The following is a 17,695-nucleotide window of genomic DNA, read 5'->3' on the forward strand; positions in this document are numbered from 1 at the left end:
ATTAATAACTTCACCATGCTCAAAGTGATATTCAATATCTGCTTCTTTTTTTTGTACCTTCTACCAATAGGTGCCCTTCTTTGCAAGGCATTGGAAAACCTCCCTGGTCTTTGTGTTTTGAATCTGTGTTTGAAATTCACTGCTCAACTGAGGGACCTTACAGATAATTGTATCTGTGGGGTACAGAGATGAGGTAGTCATTCAAAAATAATTTTAAACACTATAATTGCACACATAGTGAGTCCAAGCAACTTATTATGTGACTTTTAAATCAAATCTTGACTCCTGAACTTATTTAAGTTTGCCATAAAAAAAGGGGTTAAATACAAATTGACTCAAGACATTTCAACTTTTCATTTTAAATTAATTTCAAAAAAACATTTCTAAAAACATGATTCCACTTTGACATTATGGGGTATTGTGTGTAGGCCAGTGCCACAAAATCTCAATCTTCATTTCAGGCTGTAACTCAACAAAATGTGGCAAAAGTCAAGGGGTGTAAATACTTTCTGAAGGCACTGTACTGCAGGCCAAAAAAAGAGAGAAGACTTACTTCCTTTTCCACCATGCTGTTCAGAAGACCCAAACAATGTCACCTGCTGTGAATAATTTAACTTGGTTTAATGGTCCATTATTTTAAAGGGGTAAGTTGTTTGCATAACAGGGTTGGATTTAAAATGATGGACAGACGTAAATGCATCACTAATCACATCAATATAAATAATAATCTTCAGTAATGACTTTGCCAAAGCAGCAAAATGACTAGGCTTTTACAATAATGGTGAAAATTTGAGAAATTTGGATTAAGTGGGTTGAAATATCCCTAGAATTTACAAAAGGTTGACAGAGGGACATGTCAAAATGCTGAATTTTGGCACTTTAGCAAGCCTTTATTCATACGAAAATTCTGATTTACTGAATTCTCCATATGGTCTATATTAGAGTGCACTTCATTTCATAACAGGCTTTTAAAATTCAATATTGAAATCAACCAACTGCTCTGAAAGGTGGCTGTGGGTCCCAGGTTCAGGTGTTGAGGGTCAAGGTAGTGGTCTGGTGACCGGTCTGGTCTGGCCCAGTGGTAGTCCAGATCCTATTCCATCTCTCTCCCTGTGTTTCTGTAACAGGTGAGAGTGTGACTGTGTTAAATGAAACCAGGCCAGGACTGAAGTAGGTTTCAAGCTGTAGCAGTACTATATTTAAGTACCAGTTAGACCAAATATTTATGATTCATCAGATGTAATGCCACGGCTGACTGAAGCAAAGAATACACCCTGTACGTCCCAAATGGCACCCTATTCCTTATTTAGAGCACGACTTTTGACCAGGGCCGTTTTAAAAGTAGTGCACTAAATAGGGAATAGGATGCCATTTGAAACGCATCCTGTATCTACTCTGCATGGCAGTAGTTTACATCTATATTACCATGGGAAGCATTAAGTACTGTATTTCTAGAGGCATATAGAGGAATAGTCGATTACCACATAACTGTAAAAGTTGTGTTGTGGTAACTGAGGGCAGGGAAGCAAGTTGGTGTTATTTTGATGAGTGGAAATATTTCCTGGTAAGGTAGTAAAATGAGACCGAAGTCCGTAAGAGTGTTCTTAGTTTGGATTTCATGTAGTGTTAGTGCTACAACACTGCCCCCATGAGGTGGTTATGTATTTCAACCAGGGAGGAACTATCAGATTGAGTACTTTGTTTCCAACTTGCCACATGAAATGCTGGGAAATAAACACAAATATCCATAGTTGACCAATGTCTCCTTTTCCTGGGAGCTGTTGCATTTTTTGTGGTGGTTGGGCATTTTCCTTTTTTAATTAAGGTTGTTATTATAGATACTTGCCCACTCTACAGCTGCATCATTGATCATTCACTACTTACTATTCTAAAGGCAAAATGAGCAATTGAGCGTCGGACCAGTAACCAGAAGGTTGCTGGATTGAATCCCAGAGCTGACAAGGTAAAAACATGTCATTCTGCCCCTTAGTAAGGCAGTTAACCCACTGTTCCCCGTGCGCCGAAGACGTGGATGTCAATTAAGGCAGCCCCCCACACCACTCTGATTCAGAGGGGTTGGGTTAAATGCGGAAGACACATTTCAGTTGTATACATCCAGTTGGACAACTGACTAGGTATCCCCCTTTCAATCAATCAATCAATCAATCGATCTACATATGACTCTGAAAAAACCTCTCTGTTCTCCCAAAATCACAATGGTCTCTCTTTCTCACCCCCCCCATGCAGCCCCTGTCTTCCGAGGAGAACTGTCACAGCAGCACGTACTCCAGTCAGTCAGACAGTCAGTATGGATCTCCCCCTAGAGGCTGGTCAGAGGAACTGGATGTACACGGACACACCCTCTATGTCTGTGAACATACTCATGAGAAGGTACTGGGGCTCTCCTCTCCTCCGTTGGTTTCACTCTCTCCATTTCTCTGTCACTCCTTCCAGGGCTAAGGTTGTTATCATGGGTTAATGGGGGCGGGTATTTGGTATTTATAAGGATCCCCATTAGCTGCTGCAAAAGCATCAGCTACTCTTCCTGAGGTCTACATGAAACATGACATAATACATAGTAAAGGACATTATTAGTCAAGGACTGAAATGCATACATTTAAAACATCACACACAGTCTACATATCAGTACATACACACAAAATCTAAGTCTAATACATAGTACAGTTCAAATTACAATACAATATATACAGTACCAGTCAAACGTTTGGACACACCTACTCATTCCAGAGTTTTTCTTTATTTTTATACATTGTAGACTAATAGTGAAGACATCAAAACTGTGAAATAACACACATGGAATAATGTAGTAACCAAACAAGTGTTAAACAAATCAAAAGATACAGTTGAAGTCGGAAGTTTACATACACCTTAGCCAAATACATTTAAACTCCGTTTTTCACCTTTCCTGACATTTAAAAATTCCCTGTTTTAGGTTAGTTACCAATTCATTTTAAGAATGTGAAATGTCAGAATAATAGTAGAGTGATTTCTCTCGTTCTGCCCCTTAACAAGGCAGTTAACCCACTGTTCCTAGGCCGTCATTGAAAATAAGAATTTGTTCTTAACTGACTTGCCTAGTTAAATAAAGGTAAAATAAAAATATATATTATTTCAGCTTTTATTTCTTTCATCACATTCCCAGTGGGTCAGAAGTTTACATACACTCAATTAGTATTTGGTAGCATTGCCTTTAAATTGTTTAACTTGGGTCAAAGGTTTTGGTTAGCCTTCCACAAGCTTCCCACAATAAGTTGGGTCAATTTTGGCCCATTCCTCGTGACAGAGCTGGTGTAACTGAGTCAGGTTTATAGGCCTCTTTGCTCGCACACACTTTTTCAGTTCTGCCCACAAATGTTCTATAGGATTGAGGTCAGGACTTTGTGATGGCCACTCCAATACATTGACTTTGTTGTCCTTATTAAGCCATTTTGCCACAACTTTGGAAATATGCTTGGGGTCATTGTCCATTTGGAAGACCCATTTGCGACCAAGCTTTAACTTCCTGACTGATGTCTTGAGATGTTGCTTCAATATATCCACATCATTTTCATCCCTCATGATGCTGCCACCCCCGTGCTTCACGGTTGGGATGGTGTTCATCGGCTTGCAAGCCTCCCCCTTTTTCCTCCAAACATAACAATGGTCATTATGGCCAAACAGTTCTATTATTGTTTCATCAGACCAGAGGACATTTGTCCAAAAAGTACGATCTTTGTCCCCATGTACAGTTGCAAACCGTAGTCTGGCTTTTTTATGGTGGTTTTGGAGCAGTGGTTTCTTCATTGCTGAGCGGCCTTTCAGGTTATGTCAATATTGGACTTGTTTTAGTGTGGATATAGATACTGTTGTACCTGTTTCCTCCAGCATCTTCACAAGGTCCTTTGCTGTTGTTCTGGGATTGATTTGCACTTTTCGCACCAAAGTACGTTTATCTCTAGGAGACAGAACGCGTCTCCTTCCTGAGCAGTATGACGGCTACGTGGTCCCATGGTGTTTATACTTGCGTATTATTTTTTGTACAGATGAACGTGGTGCCTTCAGGCGTTTGGAAATTGCTCCCAAGGATGAACCAGACTTGTGGAGGTCTACATATTGTTTTTGAGGTCTTGGCTGATTTATTTTGATTTTCCCATGATGTCAAGCAAAGAGGCACTGAGTTGGAAGGTAGGCCCTGAAATACATCTACAGGTACACCTCCAATTGACTCAAATTATGTAAATTAGCCTATCAGAAGCTTCTAAAGCCATGCCATTATTTTCTGGAATTTTTCAAACTGTTTAAAGGCACAGTCAAGTTAGTGTATGTAAACATCTAACCCACTGGAATTTTGTTAGTGTATTATAAGTGAAATAATCTGTCTGTAAACAATTGTTGGAAAAATGACTTGCACAAAGTAGATGTCCCAACCGCCTTGCCAAAACGATAGTTTGTTAACAAGAAATTTGTGGAGTGGTTGAAAGACGAGTTTTAATGACTCCAAAGTGTATGTAAACTTCCGACTTCAACTGTATGTTATATTTGAGATTATTCAAAGTAGCCACCCTTTGCCTTAATGACAGCTTTGCACACTCTTGTCATTCTCTCAACCAGCTTCATGACGTAGTCACCTGTGTTAGCAGTTGATGTTTTTCTTCAATAACACAGACCCCAAAGCAAATCAGGGGGAGAAAAATAGGTTTATTCAAAGAGAACAAATCATAGATGTTATGCTGGAACGTAGATGTTCATTCTTCCCTGTCCTCAGTGATTCTCCACAGAACAAAATGACAAGATGTAATTTATAACCCTCCAACCTAGCCTGTGGTTGACCAATTACAATTCCTTGCAGTAAAATTGTGCCAATGGCCTAATAACAAGTATCCTGTTTCAGGCTCAATGGATAGACGATTCAGAACAATGAGATCTTGCCACACGTAGCTATGAGTCAAGGACTGAAACTCCTACACAGATTCTAACCAGATGTTGAACTGAAAACCACAATTTCTATTGATTGTTAATTCCCTATTGACCTCTAGTCCTCTGCGTTGTGTATTATCTTAAAACATTCTTACACCTGGAATGCATTTCAATTTACAGATGTGCCTTGTTAATTTGTGGAATTTCTTTCCTTCTTAATACGTTTGAGCAAAATCAGTTGTGTTGTGACAAAGTAGGGGTGTATACAGAAGATAGCCCTAATTGGTAAAAGACCAAGTCCATATTATGGCAAGAACAGCTCAAATAAGCAAAAAGGAATGACAGTCCATTATTACTTTAAGACATGAAGGTCAGTCAATCCAGAAAATTGAAAGAACTTTGAACATTTTCAAGTGCAGTCGCAAAATCCATCAAGGACTATGATTAAACTGGCTCTCGTGAGGACCTCCACAGGAAAGGAAGACCCAGAGATACGTTCATTAGAGGTAACTGCACCTCAGATTGCAGCCCAAATAAATGCTTCACACAGTTCAAGTAACATACATATCTCTACATCAACTGTTCAGAGGAGACTGCGTGAATCAGGTCTTCATAGTCAATTTTTTATTTTTTTTATTTAACCAGGCAAGTCTGTTCAGAACAAATTCTTATTTACAATGACGGCCTACCCCGGCCAAACCCGGATGACGCTGGTCCAATTGTGCGCCGCCCTATGGGACTCCCAATCACGGCAGGATATGATGCAGCTTGGATTCGAACCACGGACTGTAGTGACACCTCTTGCACTGAGAAGCAGTGTCTTAGAACGTTGCGCCACTCGGGGGGGGCGGATTTCTGCAAAGAAACCAATACTAAAGGACATCAATAATAAGAAGAGACTTGCTTAGGCCAAGAAACACGAGCTATGAACATTACACCAGTGGAAATCTGTCCTTTGGTCTAATGAGTCCAAATGTACGATTTTTGATTCCAACCGCTGTGTCTTTGTGAGACGCAGAGTAGGTTAACGGATGATCGCCGCATGTGTGGTTCCCACCGTGAAGCATGCAGGAGGATGTGTGGTGGTGTGCGGGTGCTTTGCTGGTGACATGGTCTGTGATTTATTTAGAATTCAAGGCACACTTAACCATCATGGCTACCACAGCATTCTGCAGCGATACGCCATCCCATCTGGTTTGGGCTTAGTGGGACTATCATTTGTTTTTCAAAAGGACAATGACCCATAACACAACTCCAGGCTGTTTAAGGCTATTTGACAAAGGGGAGTGATAGAGTGCTGCGTCAGATGACCTGGCCTCCACAATTACCCGACCTCAACCTAATTGGTTTGGGATGGTTTGGGATGAGTTGGACCGCAGAGTGAAGGAAAAGCAGCCAACAAGTCTCAGCATATGTGGGAACTCCTTCAAGACTTCATTCCTCATGAAGCTGGTTAAGAGAATTCCAAGAGTGTGCAAAGCTGTCATCAAGGCAAAGGGTGGCTACTTTGAAAAACATATTTTGATTTGTTGAACACTTTTTTGGTTACTACATGATTCCATATGTGTTATTTCATAGTTTTGATGCCTTCACTATTATTCTACAATGTAGAAAATAGTAAAAAATAAAGAAAAATCCTTGAATGAGTAGGTGTCCAAACTTTTGACTGGTACTATATATAATGGCTGTGTCTCTTCACAGTCCCCTTTGTGTGGTGTTCTTTTATCGTAAAAAAAAAAAAACTGTTTTTATTGCTAGCTTGAGTTATTTGGTGTTGCAGAGAGCTCCATGTAGTCATGGCTCTATTTAATACTGTGCGTTATCCCACACATACCATTGGGAGGACTGACTGTGGGGATTTTGGGTTGTTGATTTCTCTTACTTGATCGAGAGAACATTTCTTCACTTCTTTATTTGAAACTTTCTACCATCTATAATCCGTTTTCCGGTCATCATCGATAACCCATTGCTCTGTATTTTTACGGTGTATTATTGTCCATATGAATTATGAAACTGTGTTCAGTGCTCATTCGAGTTTGTTTGTAGTGGATAAAGCACGTGGACGAGCAGGGGAGGCCGTACTACTACAGCTCAGACGGCTCCAGGTCTGAATGGGAACTACCCAAAGTAAGTCAACAGATTTGAATGTCTTTAATTTATTTGTATGGGCAAATTCCTAACTTCCACATATATTGAATCATTGACATAAATGCACGACTAAGAAAAAATTGTACTCGAGTGTAAATGAGGATTTGTCCCAGAATTACTTCTACTAGTGATCATCCAATTGGGGAGAATCTAAATTGCATACTCCTCACGTCCTTTCTCCTCGCCTCCTCAAAACCCATTGGAGGAGAAAGCCAGAGGGGAGGGACCTCTGGCTTTCTCATTTTATGGGTTTTGAGAAAGAGGTGAGGAGAGCGGACGCTAGGAGTATGCAATTGAGATTCTTCCTTGATTTTGGTTTTGCCTCGTATGACACCACTACCTACTTCTTGGTGCGTCAGTCTATTTCCTCCTCTGTGATCTAGTCATCAGTCTCTGTCTTTTCACTTTAACTGGTCTGGACACCTGTAGTCCATTGATGGAGCAGAGGTTGTGTCCTAATGTACCTGAAAGTGACTTAGTGGCTAGTTTCTTTCCTGTATTCGTGTTGGTTAAGTGGAGATCAGACGAGTAGAGAATAGGCATTAGCGTTCATTTGGCTGGCCAACTGACGGGCTGAGTGGACACACGCAGGGATGCAGGCAGACAGACAAGTAGATAGGCTGGGTGTGGTGGTATCCTTTAGCAACCCTGGAAGTAGACAGTGGGGGGCGCCTTCTGTCTGAAAGGGATCCTACTGATGGGTTACTGATGATACGCTGGGCCATCAGAGGAGAGGTATGAAGAAGAGATACTGGATACATCCCCAAGCCACGCCTCTTCTAGGACCTTTACTCTGTTGGTGTTGTTATCAGTGGATAACGGTCCAGGTTTACCTGGACCTCTTTCTGTCACCCTCGCCCACCCTCTTTCTCTCTCCCTTCCTCTGACTTTCTTCACTGCCTTCCCCTTCGCTCTCTTTTTCTCACTCCCTTTCTCTCACCCTCCCTCTCACTCCCTTGCTCCCTCCATCCAGTACAATGTGTCCCCTCAGCCAGGTGATCCCCCCAAGAGTCGTAGCCTGGAGAGGAAACTGTCAGACCCCATTGTCCTGACCAAGTGGAGACACAGCACCTACGTACTAGACCTCAGCGACAAGGTACTGTAAGACCACATGCTCTGTCTGTGTGTATCCTACATTCCTGTTCTATCGGCAACTCTGTTTACATGCAGGCAGTGTTTACTCCTGTCACCACTAGGGTTTGGGTCAATTCCACTTTAATTTAGTCAAATACAGAAGTAAACTGAAATTTCAATGCTTTTCAATGAATTGACTGAATTGAATGGTTCTGACACCAACCCTGGTTGTCACCAGTTACCACTTGTTTTGATGCTGTAAATAAGTTTGACGCTGCTCCGTAAGAGTGTTCTTGAACCCTATCTTAGCCATCTGGTCAGTAGTTTGTCTGGTCAGCACAACAGGTGGTCAGTCTGGCCAGTATGTTGTCACTTTGCATGCTCTTGGCCTTGCTTGGGTCTCAGTGAGTTATATTAATTTTGTGTGGGTGTGAAAAGGATAAGAGTCATACGAGGTAATCCACTAGCTACTCCTCTCATTGACAAATCCAAGTCACACGCGATAGGCTAAACCATGCTTTCAAAGCATTCTCTTTCGGACTAGTCCATTGATTCAATTGTACCTGGATAAGTGAATCAGATGCAGCCTTAGTATTTGAACTTATTTCCGTTACAGTTCTTTAAAAAAAACTCAGGCACTTTGGCTCTGGCCATCACATGGGGAAAGTTTGTCACTCTCTTTTCCGTGGTAAAGTTAGTATCCTCCGCTCTCACGCCTCCCCCTTACCCCGCCTCCACCAATTCAGAGCGGAAAGGATAAATGCTGATTTAAACCTATTGCTGATTTAAACCAGAAATGCAGAGTATGAGGTTTTCACAAAATGCTATTTCCCTTACTCAATCAAATGTGCTCTGTTGTTCTCTGTCTGTGTGTGTCAAACCAAATATTTTAGAGAATACCTTGGACTATTATCTGAATGTGCAACGAAGCCTTTAAACAAACAAACCTCTTTCCTTATTAGTTGACATGACCACTTCACTATAACAGACAGTAGTTGTATTGGCATAACTAGTTAGAAATCCTTTGGCAATTTGAAGTCAGATACCCCGCCTTAAGTACCCAAGTACGATGAAGGATTTTTGCTCCAGATCCTTGATTAATTTTCTCTTCCTGACTAACTAACCATAATTCTAAACATATCTTCTCTAGTTTACATCATCATCATGTTGACCTTGTTCTTTATCATTTTGTCTGTATCATTGTGTAGGAGTGTGGGCCTACAGTCCCCAAGCTGAGTTCTCCTGACTTTGACTCCTGCCCCTCATCTCCCAAGCACCCCTCAATCGTCAGTATTCCCTGGCTTTCGCTCCACAACATGCAACATCCATCGCCTCTTTCTCTATGCGTTGCTTTTACCCATCATCCTCTATCCTCTGCATCCATCTTTCTTTCTCTCCTGCATGTGTCCTTTCTGTTTCTCCTATCTGCTACCATAGCCAAAGTCCATTCTACTGTCCAATAGTTTAGTTTATGGTGAATGTTTTTCTGTTAGGGTAATGTCTTTCACCTTTTGGGACCACTGAATCAGTAGTTTGTGTCTGCGTCATACCACCCTCTACTGCTGGTACAAGGAATGACGTCTGTCACCCCTTTCCCTACCCATTTCCTCTAGCACTTTTTGTGTGTGTGAGTACATACACTGAGTGTACAAAACATTAGGAACACTATTTCCATGACAGACTGACCAGGTGAATCCAGTGAAAGCTATGGTCCCTTATTGATGTCACTTGTTAAATCCACTTCAATCAGTGTAGATGAAGGGTAGGAGACAGGTTAAAGACAATTGAGACATGGATTGTGTATGTGTGCCATTCAGAGGGTGACTGGGCAAGACAAAAGATTGAAGTGCCTTTGAATGGGGTATGGTAGTAGGTGCCAGGTGCACCGGTTTGAGTGTGCCAAGAACGGCAACGCTGCTGGGTTTTTCACGCTCAACAGTTTCCCTTGTGTATCAAGAATGGTCCACTACCTAAAGAACATCCAGCTAATTTGGCACAACTGTGGAACGCTATCGACACCTTGTAGTGTCCATGCCCCAACGAATTGAGGATGTTCTGATGACAAAAGGGGCTGCAACTCAATATGAGGAAGGTGTTCCTAATGTTTTGTACACTCAGTGTATGATTGTGTTAGTGTGTGCTTAAGGCACGAGCCTTATTATGTTGTTACTCTTTTTCTGTATCTCACCTGCCGCTGGCTGTTTTTCCTCTCCCCTGCTGTGTGTGTGTGTGTGTGTGTGTGTGTGTGTGTGTGTGTGTGTGTGTGTGTGTGTGTGTGTGTGTGTGTGTGTGTGTGTGTGTGTGTGTGTGTGTGTGTGTGTGTGTGTGTGTGTGTGCACTGCAAAAAGTGAAATCTAAGTAAGCCAAATATAAGTGATAATTCACTTAAAATTGTTATAATTTGTGTGTGTATATACAGTATATGTTTTTTTTTTAAACCAAGCTAAATTCTTTAACGTCATTGGCAGAATTGGGCTCCCAGGTAGCGCAGCGGTTCAACCTCTCTGGGATATGTGGGACTGAAGCGTCCCACCTCGCCAACAGCCAGTGAAAGTGCAGGGCGCCAAATTCAAAACAACAAAAATCTCATAATTAAAATTCCTCCAGTATTTTACACAATTTTAAAAAATGTTACCCCCTTTTTCTCCCCAATTTCGTGGTATCCAATTGTTGTTAGTAATTACTATCTTGTCTCATCGCTACAACTCCCGTACGGGCTCGGGAGAGACGAAGGTCGAAAGCCATGCGTCCTCCGAAACACAACCCAACCAAACCGCACTGCTTCTTATTAACACAGCGCGCCTCCAACCTGGCTACCTTGGTTAGCGCGCACTGCGCCCGGCCCGCCACAGGAGTCGCTGGTGCGCGATGAGACAAGGGTTAGCCACAGTGATTTCCAAAATGCTTTACAGTGAAAGCACCACAAAGAGATTGTTAGGTCACCACCAACTCACAGAAAAAAACAGAAATGTTTCCAGCCAAAGAGTCACAAAAAGCACAAATAGAGAGAAAATGAATCACTAACCTTTGATGATCTTCATCAGATGACACTCATAGGACTTCATGTTACACAATACATGTATGTTTTGTTCGCTAAAGTGCATATTTATATTAAAAAAACTCATTTTACATTGGCGCGTTACGTTCAGTAGTTCTAAAACATGCGGTGATTGTACAGAGAGCCACATCTATTTACAGAAATACTCATTATAAATGTTGATGAAAATACAATTGTTATACGTGGAATTAGAGATATACTTCTCCTTAATGCAACCGCTGTGTCAGTTTTCAAAAACACTTTACGGAAAAAAGCAAACCATGCAATAATCTGAGTACAGCTTTCAGACAAAGCAGCCAAAAAGATATCCGCCATATTGGGTAGTCCACATTAGTCATAAATAGCATTATAAATATTAACTTACTTTTGATGATCTTCATCAGAATGCACTCCCAAGAATCTCAGTTCCACCATAAAGGTTTGTTTTGTCCATTATGTCCAAATAGCTTCTTTTGTTAGGGCGTTTGGTAAACAAATCCAAACGCGCGTTCAGGTCCAGCCGAACATTGGACAAAAAGTTCCGTTACAGCCCGTAGAAACTTGTCAAACTAAGTATAGAATCAATCTTTAGGATGTTTTTAACATAAATCATCAATAAGGTTCCAACCGGAGAATTCCATTGTCTGTAGAAAAGCAATGGAACGAGAGCTAACTCTCTCATGACCGCGCCTCAGAGCCTGTGGCAATCTGTTAAAAAAAACTACAAGCCTCAGATTTCCCACTTCCTGGTTGGATTTGTCTCAGGTTTTCGCCTGCCATATGAGTTCTGTTATACTCACAGACATCATTCAAACAGTTTTAGAACCTTCAGAGTGTTTTCTATCCAATACTACTAATAATATGCATATATTAGCATCTGGGACAGATTAGCAGGCAGTTTACTCTGGGCACCTTATTCATCCAAGCTACTCAATACTGCCCCCCTGTCACCAAGAAGCTAAGGCACTGCATCTCAGTGCAAGAGGTGTCACAACAGTCCCTGGTAGGAATCCAGGCTGTATCACATCCGGCCGTGATTGAGGGGATAGGGCCGGGGTAGGCCGTCATTGTAAATAAGAGTTTGTTCTTAAGTTCTAACTGACTTGTCTAGTTCAATAAAAGCAATTGTCTATATATTTACCTACAAAAATTGTTAATACGTTTATTTTATTCTTATTTCAATATATTTTACCTTAAGACAAAAAAATTCTTGAAATAAGATAAATTACTTTTATAAAATATTTGTTATGTTAAAATAAGCAAAATGATCTGCCAATGACTTTAGATAAATTAGCTTGGTACGAAAAAACAACAACATTTTCAGTGAATTATTATAAAATACGATATTTAGGCTTGCTTAGATTTCATATTTTTTTGCAGTATGTGCGTGGTGTGTTTGTACTACCTGGGTCTGACTATGTTTGTCTCCTGTTTATCTCCCTCCACAGCCCTCTGAGAAGTGTGGAGTCCTCAACGTCACCAAAATAACTGAGAATGGCAAAAAAGTCAGGTAGAGAACATACATTATAAAGATCTTGTAGATTAGAAAATGTTATCATTCTCTTATGAGGAAATTGGAGGATAATACAGAATCATACAAACAAAACAATAAATACATATTTTTTTATTGATTCTTTGTTAAAATAATGGACAGACTGATGGTTGATAAATGGTTGGGACGTGGTTGATAAATAGTTGTGTTCTGACTTGGTTGATGGTTAATAAAGGGTTGTGTTGTGAAGTGGTTGATGGTTGGTAAATGGTTGTGTTGTGAAATGGTTCAAACAGAAAGAACTGGACATCGTCGTGGACGGTGCTACAGGGCTCCTCGCTGCTCTTCGCTAAAGGACAGGGGAGTGGCACCAGCTGGGTACGTATCCCATCAGCCGCCTTGTTAGGAACCATCTTGGGTGACAGAATGTGGCAGAGTTTGTACAGTTGAAGTACATTTTTGGATAAAAAAAATACATACATTTGAGCTAATTGCCTCCCCTACTTTTCCAATAACCTGCAGGATTCTTTTTACCTCAAAAGGAGGGTGGTAGTTGGAGTGCCTAAGAACTACCTGGCTGGCTGTCTTATCTCCATTTAGTAGTAGTACACCATACCTCTTCCTATTTGCTCTTTCATCAGTCTGTGACTCTTTATTTCTCATTTGCCATCCTTCCTTCCCTCCCTCTTACCTCTCCTTCCTCCTCTCCTCTTTCCTCTCCTCATCCAAAGTCCTACTACCGTAGTGGCTCCATCCCTGAGCTGCTGCTCACTCTGCTGGCCAACTGGAAGCGTTCGGTCAAGCCTCGCCCAGCTGTCTCCTATGTCCACTCTGTCCATGAGCGTTCCAAGGCTGCCACTGTATGTCTCCTCTGTCCCTGTGCATGTCTCCCATTTGTCCCTCTGCCTGTCCATCATCCTCACATTGTCCTATCCCCTGCCTGCTGCTCATAACCTCATCTGATTGGGTGACCAAGGGGGTGTGAGGGAATTTTGAGTTTCAGGCATGCGCTCACTCTGGATTATTTTTCCTGCTATCATGATAAGAATATTGAATCGTCTTGATTGGTTGACCCAGTTTGCCTGAGAGGGGATGTTTGTAAAAACTAAAAGAGTGTTCCAAAGAATGAAGAATACATGATTGAGTTTCTATTTTTAAAACAATATATGAAAAAGAATATAGAGGAGCTGTTTCCTAAATAAAGTAATGGTGTAAAAATGCATACGATAATACAGTGCTTTAAAAAAATGTGATAAATATGCTAACAATTTAACTTCACAATAATACAGCTTGTAACACAGTGGTGTGAATATGATCATCTGTGTTTATCTTCAAGTAGATCTAGCACTTAATAACTCATGTATAACTAACTTGTAGCCTAACACTGCTTTTGTTGTTTTTAATGCAACTTGTAATAATAACGGTGGGAAAAGTACTCATGAAAGATTTACCACTATTACTATCCTTGAGCTGGAAAACCAGCTCTCATCTGATTTGATTGTCTGAATGTTGACTTCCTTGTAGAAGTTTGGGGGTAACCAGTCGAAGCCGGAATTCACTGTGGATCTCAGAGGGGGGTCAGTTGATTGGGCCTCGAAGGATAAGTCCAGCAAGAAGCACGTCATTGAGCTGAAGACCCGTCAGGGGACAGAGCTGCTGATCCAATCAGAGATCGACAGCGTCATCAACGACTGGTACCGAGTCCTGACAGACACCATCAGTACACATGTGAGTGGACCGCTCATCTCAGTTCTCAACATAGTAGTTACGGTACCACACCTCTGTAAAGTACAAGTCAGGTTTGTCAACATCCACAACGAGAGGCTTCTGAAATGTATGCATTTATCCGTAATCTGTTCAGTACCACTCCCTTTCACGGCAGAGGTGATCCAGGCTGATTTGAATAACTTGTGGTGTTTGTGTGTGTGGACAGGCATGGGAGTCAGATGAAGCCTTAGAGGAAGACATGCCTGAGTCCCCCGGTGCAGAAAAACAAGACAAGGAGAAAGACCACAGAGACTCCAAGAAAAACAGAGGTTCCTTGACTAAATACACTATGTGTGTGTGTGTGTCGCGCTCACGCGTCAGTGTTAGTTTTGTCAACAAAAAGTGACTGAAATATTCATTATTTTTCAGTGCCAAAATAGACCCAGAAAGAACTGTAACTAAACAAAAAGGTATTTTCATTTCAGTTGACTAAAACGAGATGAGACAAAATTGTGACTACTAAATGGACTGGACAATAGTTTTTAGAGAGATTGCGCAGGCAACTCTCTTGCTTCCCTGTAGCTAACCAGTCACTACCAGCCTTCTAGTTAGCTACCCTGTGCCTGGTTAAGAATCACAAGCTGCTTAACAAAATTAAAAACAATAGCAGCATTGTGTTTAATGGTAAAACAACAGTCTAGCTATGTTTTTCTCTCCCTTGAGTAGGCTCTGGAAATGTAGGCTGTCTTTGAATTTGTAGTCTCACTCAACCCTCTCACTTTTCCCACTTAATGTCCCATTTCCCCCACTTTTCCTCAGAGAAAATGGCTTGATTATAGCCCTTAGGCTATTGTTGCAAAGACATGACCCATGGCGCAAAGGTTTTTTCTGTCTATCATGCACTGGCGGATTTTACATTCATAAAGCATATCCCGGGCTGTTCTAAAACTAGGCTACTTGCGGACCTGACCGTTAACCGTTGTTTAGGCTACACCTTGTTCAATCATATTACCTCATTAGCTACCAAGCACTAACAACCTGGGGCGCGTTCAGCAGGCTGCAACGTTTTGGAATGCTCAGAAAGAAATAGGCTATGTAGAGCCAACATGCCTCTCTGATATGTTGAATAAGGAATAATGTTGGCTCTGTTCATGGAATTTCTATCTGCAGCGTTCAAGAATGTTTTTTAACTGAATGTGGTCATGGTAACATTACCAGTAGCCTATATGCAAACATTTGGTGGCACAGAAAGAAAGGAAAAGAGATAGCTAAAAATATATTGACTAAATTCCTCTTGCTACTACGCTACATCTGGGTAAATAACTTTATTTTGAGTTAATGTGGACCTAGTGAATCAGACTTGACCAGTTGGACCAGGACTCGAGCACTGGGAGGCGGACTTCAGACATTGGGACTCGTGACTCGATTCCTGACTTGAGCATTGGTGATTCTGACTTGGACTCGAGCACAGGGGACTCAAGGTTTAGTGACTCAACTACATCACTGGGCGAAACAGTCATTAGCCTCTGTTCTACTTTTGGACATCAATGTGGCTGCAGCATCTGTGGAATGTTGATAACAATGACTTGACCAAGTGATGGAGGTGCAACCCATACTACTTTGCCAATAGTTTGCGGCACCATCTAGTCTCTCTCTCTCTCTCTGATTGTGTTTGTTTTGTATGTAATGTGCAATATCTATGTAGGCTGAATTAGGAATTTGCATGGACAAATAATTCTTACATAATATTATTCTTATATACAGTACCAGTCAAAGTTAGGACACACCTACTCATTCCAGGGTTTTTCTTTATCAAAACTATGAAATAACACATCTGGAATCATGTAGTAACCAAAAAGTGTTGAACAAATCAAAAAATATGTTTGAGATTCTTCAAAGTAGCCAGCCTTTGCCTTGATTACAGCTTTGCACACATTCTCTCAACCAGCTTCATGAGGTAGTCACATGGAATGCATTTCAATTAACAAGTGTGCCTTGTTGAATGTTAATTTGTGTCATTTCTTTCCTTAATGTGTTTGAACCAATCAGTTGTGTTGTGACAAGGTAGGGTTGGTATACAGAAGATAGCCCTATTTGGTAAAAGACCAAGTCCATATTATGGCAAGAACAGCTCAAATAAGCAAAGAGAAACGACAATCCATCATTTCTTCAAGACATGAAGATCAGTCATTATGGAACATTTCAAGAACTTTTAAAGTTTCTTCAAGTGCAGTGGCAAAAACCATCCAGCGCTATGATGAAACTGGCTCTCATGAGGACCGCCACAGGAAAGGAAGACCCAAAGTTACCTCTGCTGCAGAGGATAAGTTCATTAGAGTTTCCAGCCTCAGAAATTGCAGCCCAAATAAATTCAAGTAACAGACACATCTCAACATCAACTGTTCAGAGGAGACTGTGTGAATTAGGCCTTCATGGTCAAATTTCTGCAAAGAAACCACTACTAAAGGACACCGATAAGAAGAGGAGACTTGGACGTTAGAGCAATGGACATTAGACTGGTAATCTGTCCTTCCGTCTGATGAGTCCAAATTTGAGATTTTTGGTTCCAACCGCCATGTCTTTGTGAGACGCAGAGTAGGTGAACGGATTATCTCTGCATGTGAGGCTCCCACCATGAAGCTGTTTTTCAACAGGACAATGACCCAACACACCTCCAGGCTGTGTAATTTGACCAAGAAGAAGAGTGATGGACTGCTGCATCTGATGACCTGGCCTCCACAATCACCCGACCTCAACCCAGTTGAGATGGTTTGGGATGAGTTGGTCCGCAGAGGGAAGGAAAAGCAGACAACAAGTGCTCAGCATATTGAAGCATAACTCCTTCAAGACTGTTGCAAAAGCATTCCAGGTCAAGCTGGCTGAGAGAATGCCATGAGTGTGCAAAACTGTCATCAAGGCAAAGGGTGGCTACTTTGAAGAATCTAAAATATATTTTAACACTTTTTTGTTTACTACATAATTCCATATGTATTATTTCATAGTTTTGAAGTCTTCACCTTAATTCCACAATGTAGAAAATTGTCAAATAAAGAAAATCCCTTGAATGAGTAGGTGTGTCCAAACTTTTGACTGATACTGTTATGTTTTACATGTTTCTGCTTTTGGGAAGTGAATAGAAACATATGTTGGTAGGACCAGGCTATGTATGTTTGTGCATATGGAAGTCAGTGATTTAAGTTTATTATAGGTTAATGAGGCAATACAAATGTGATGTGACTGAAATGTGACTAAAATGAAAGGACATTTAGTTGACTGAAATGGCCCACTGTTTTTATAATTTTGAATATATCTAGACTAAA

General features: G+C 41.1%; 1 protein-coding gene across 4 annotated transcripts in view; it reads left to right on the plus strand.

Moving 5' to 3' along the window:
• Positions 1–17,695, plus strand: part of LOC139367235 (rho GTPase-activating protein 12-like) — an 89,162-nt gene that overhangs the window by 60,794 nt on the left and 10,673 nt on the right. For 2 of the 4 annotated variants that reach the window (XM_071105460.1, XM_071105459.1), the window contains exons 4-12: positions 2,248–2,391; positions 6,964–7,044; positions 8,039–8,161; positions 9,348–9,425; positions 12,625–12,686; positions 12,965–13,046; positions 13,400–13,528; positions 14,193–14,396; positions 14,602–14,704. In XM_071105460.1, coding sequence (XP_070961561.1) covers positions 2,248–2,391; positions 6,964–7,044; positions 8,039–8,161; positions 9,348–9,425; positions 12,625–12,686; positions 12,965–13,046; positions 13,400–13,528; positions 14,193–14,396; positions 14,602–14,704 — 1,006 coding nt within the window. The remainder of the gene's footprint in view (positions 1–2,247; positions 2,392–6,963; positions 7,045–8,038; positions 8,162–9,347; positions 9,426–12,624; positions 12,687–12,964; positions 13,047–13,399; positions 13,529–14,192; positions 14,397–14,601; positions 14,705–17,695) is intronic. The other 2 variants (XM_071105461.1, XM_071105462.1) reach the window with 2 other exon arrangements.

This window comes from Oncorhynchus clarkii, chromosome 15 (genome assembly GCF_045791955.1).
Source record: "Oncorhynchus clarkii lewisi isolate Uvic-CL-2024 chromosome 15, UVic_Ocla_1.0, whole genome shotgun sequence".
Lineage (NCBI taxonomy): Eukaryota > Metazoa > Chordata > Actinopteri > Salmoniformes > Salmonidae > Oncorhynchus > Oncorhynchus clarkii.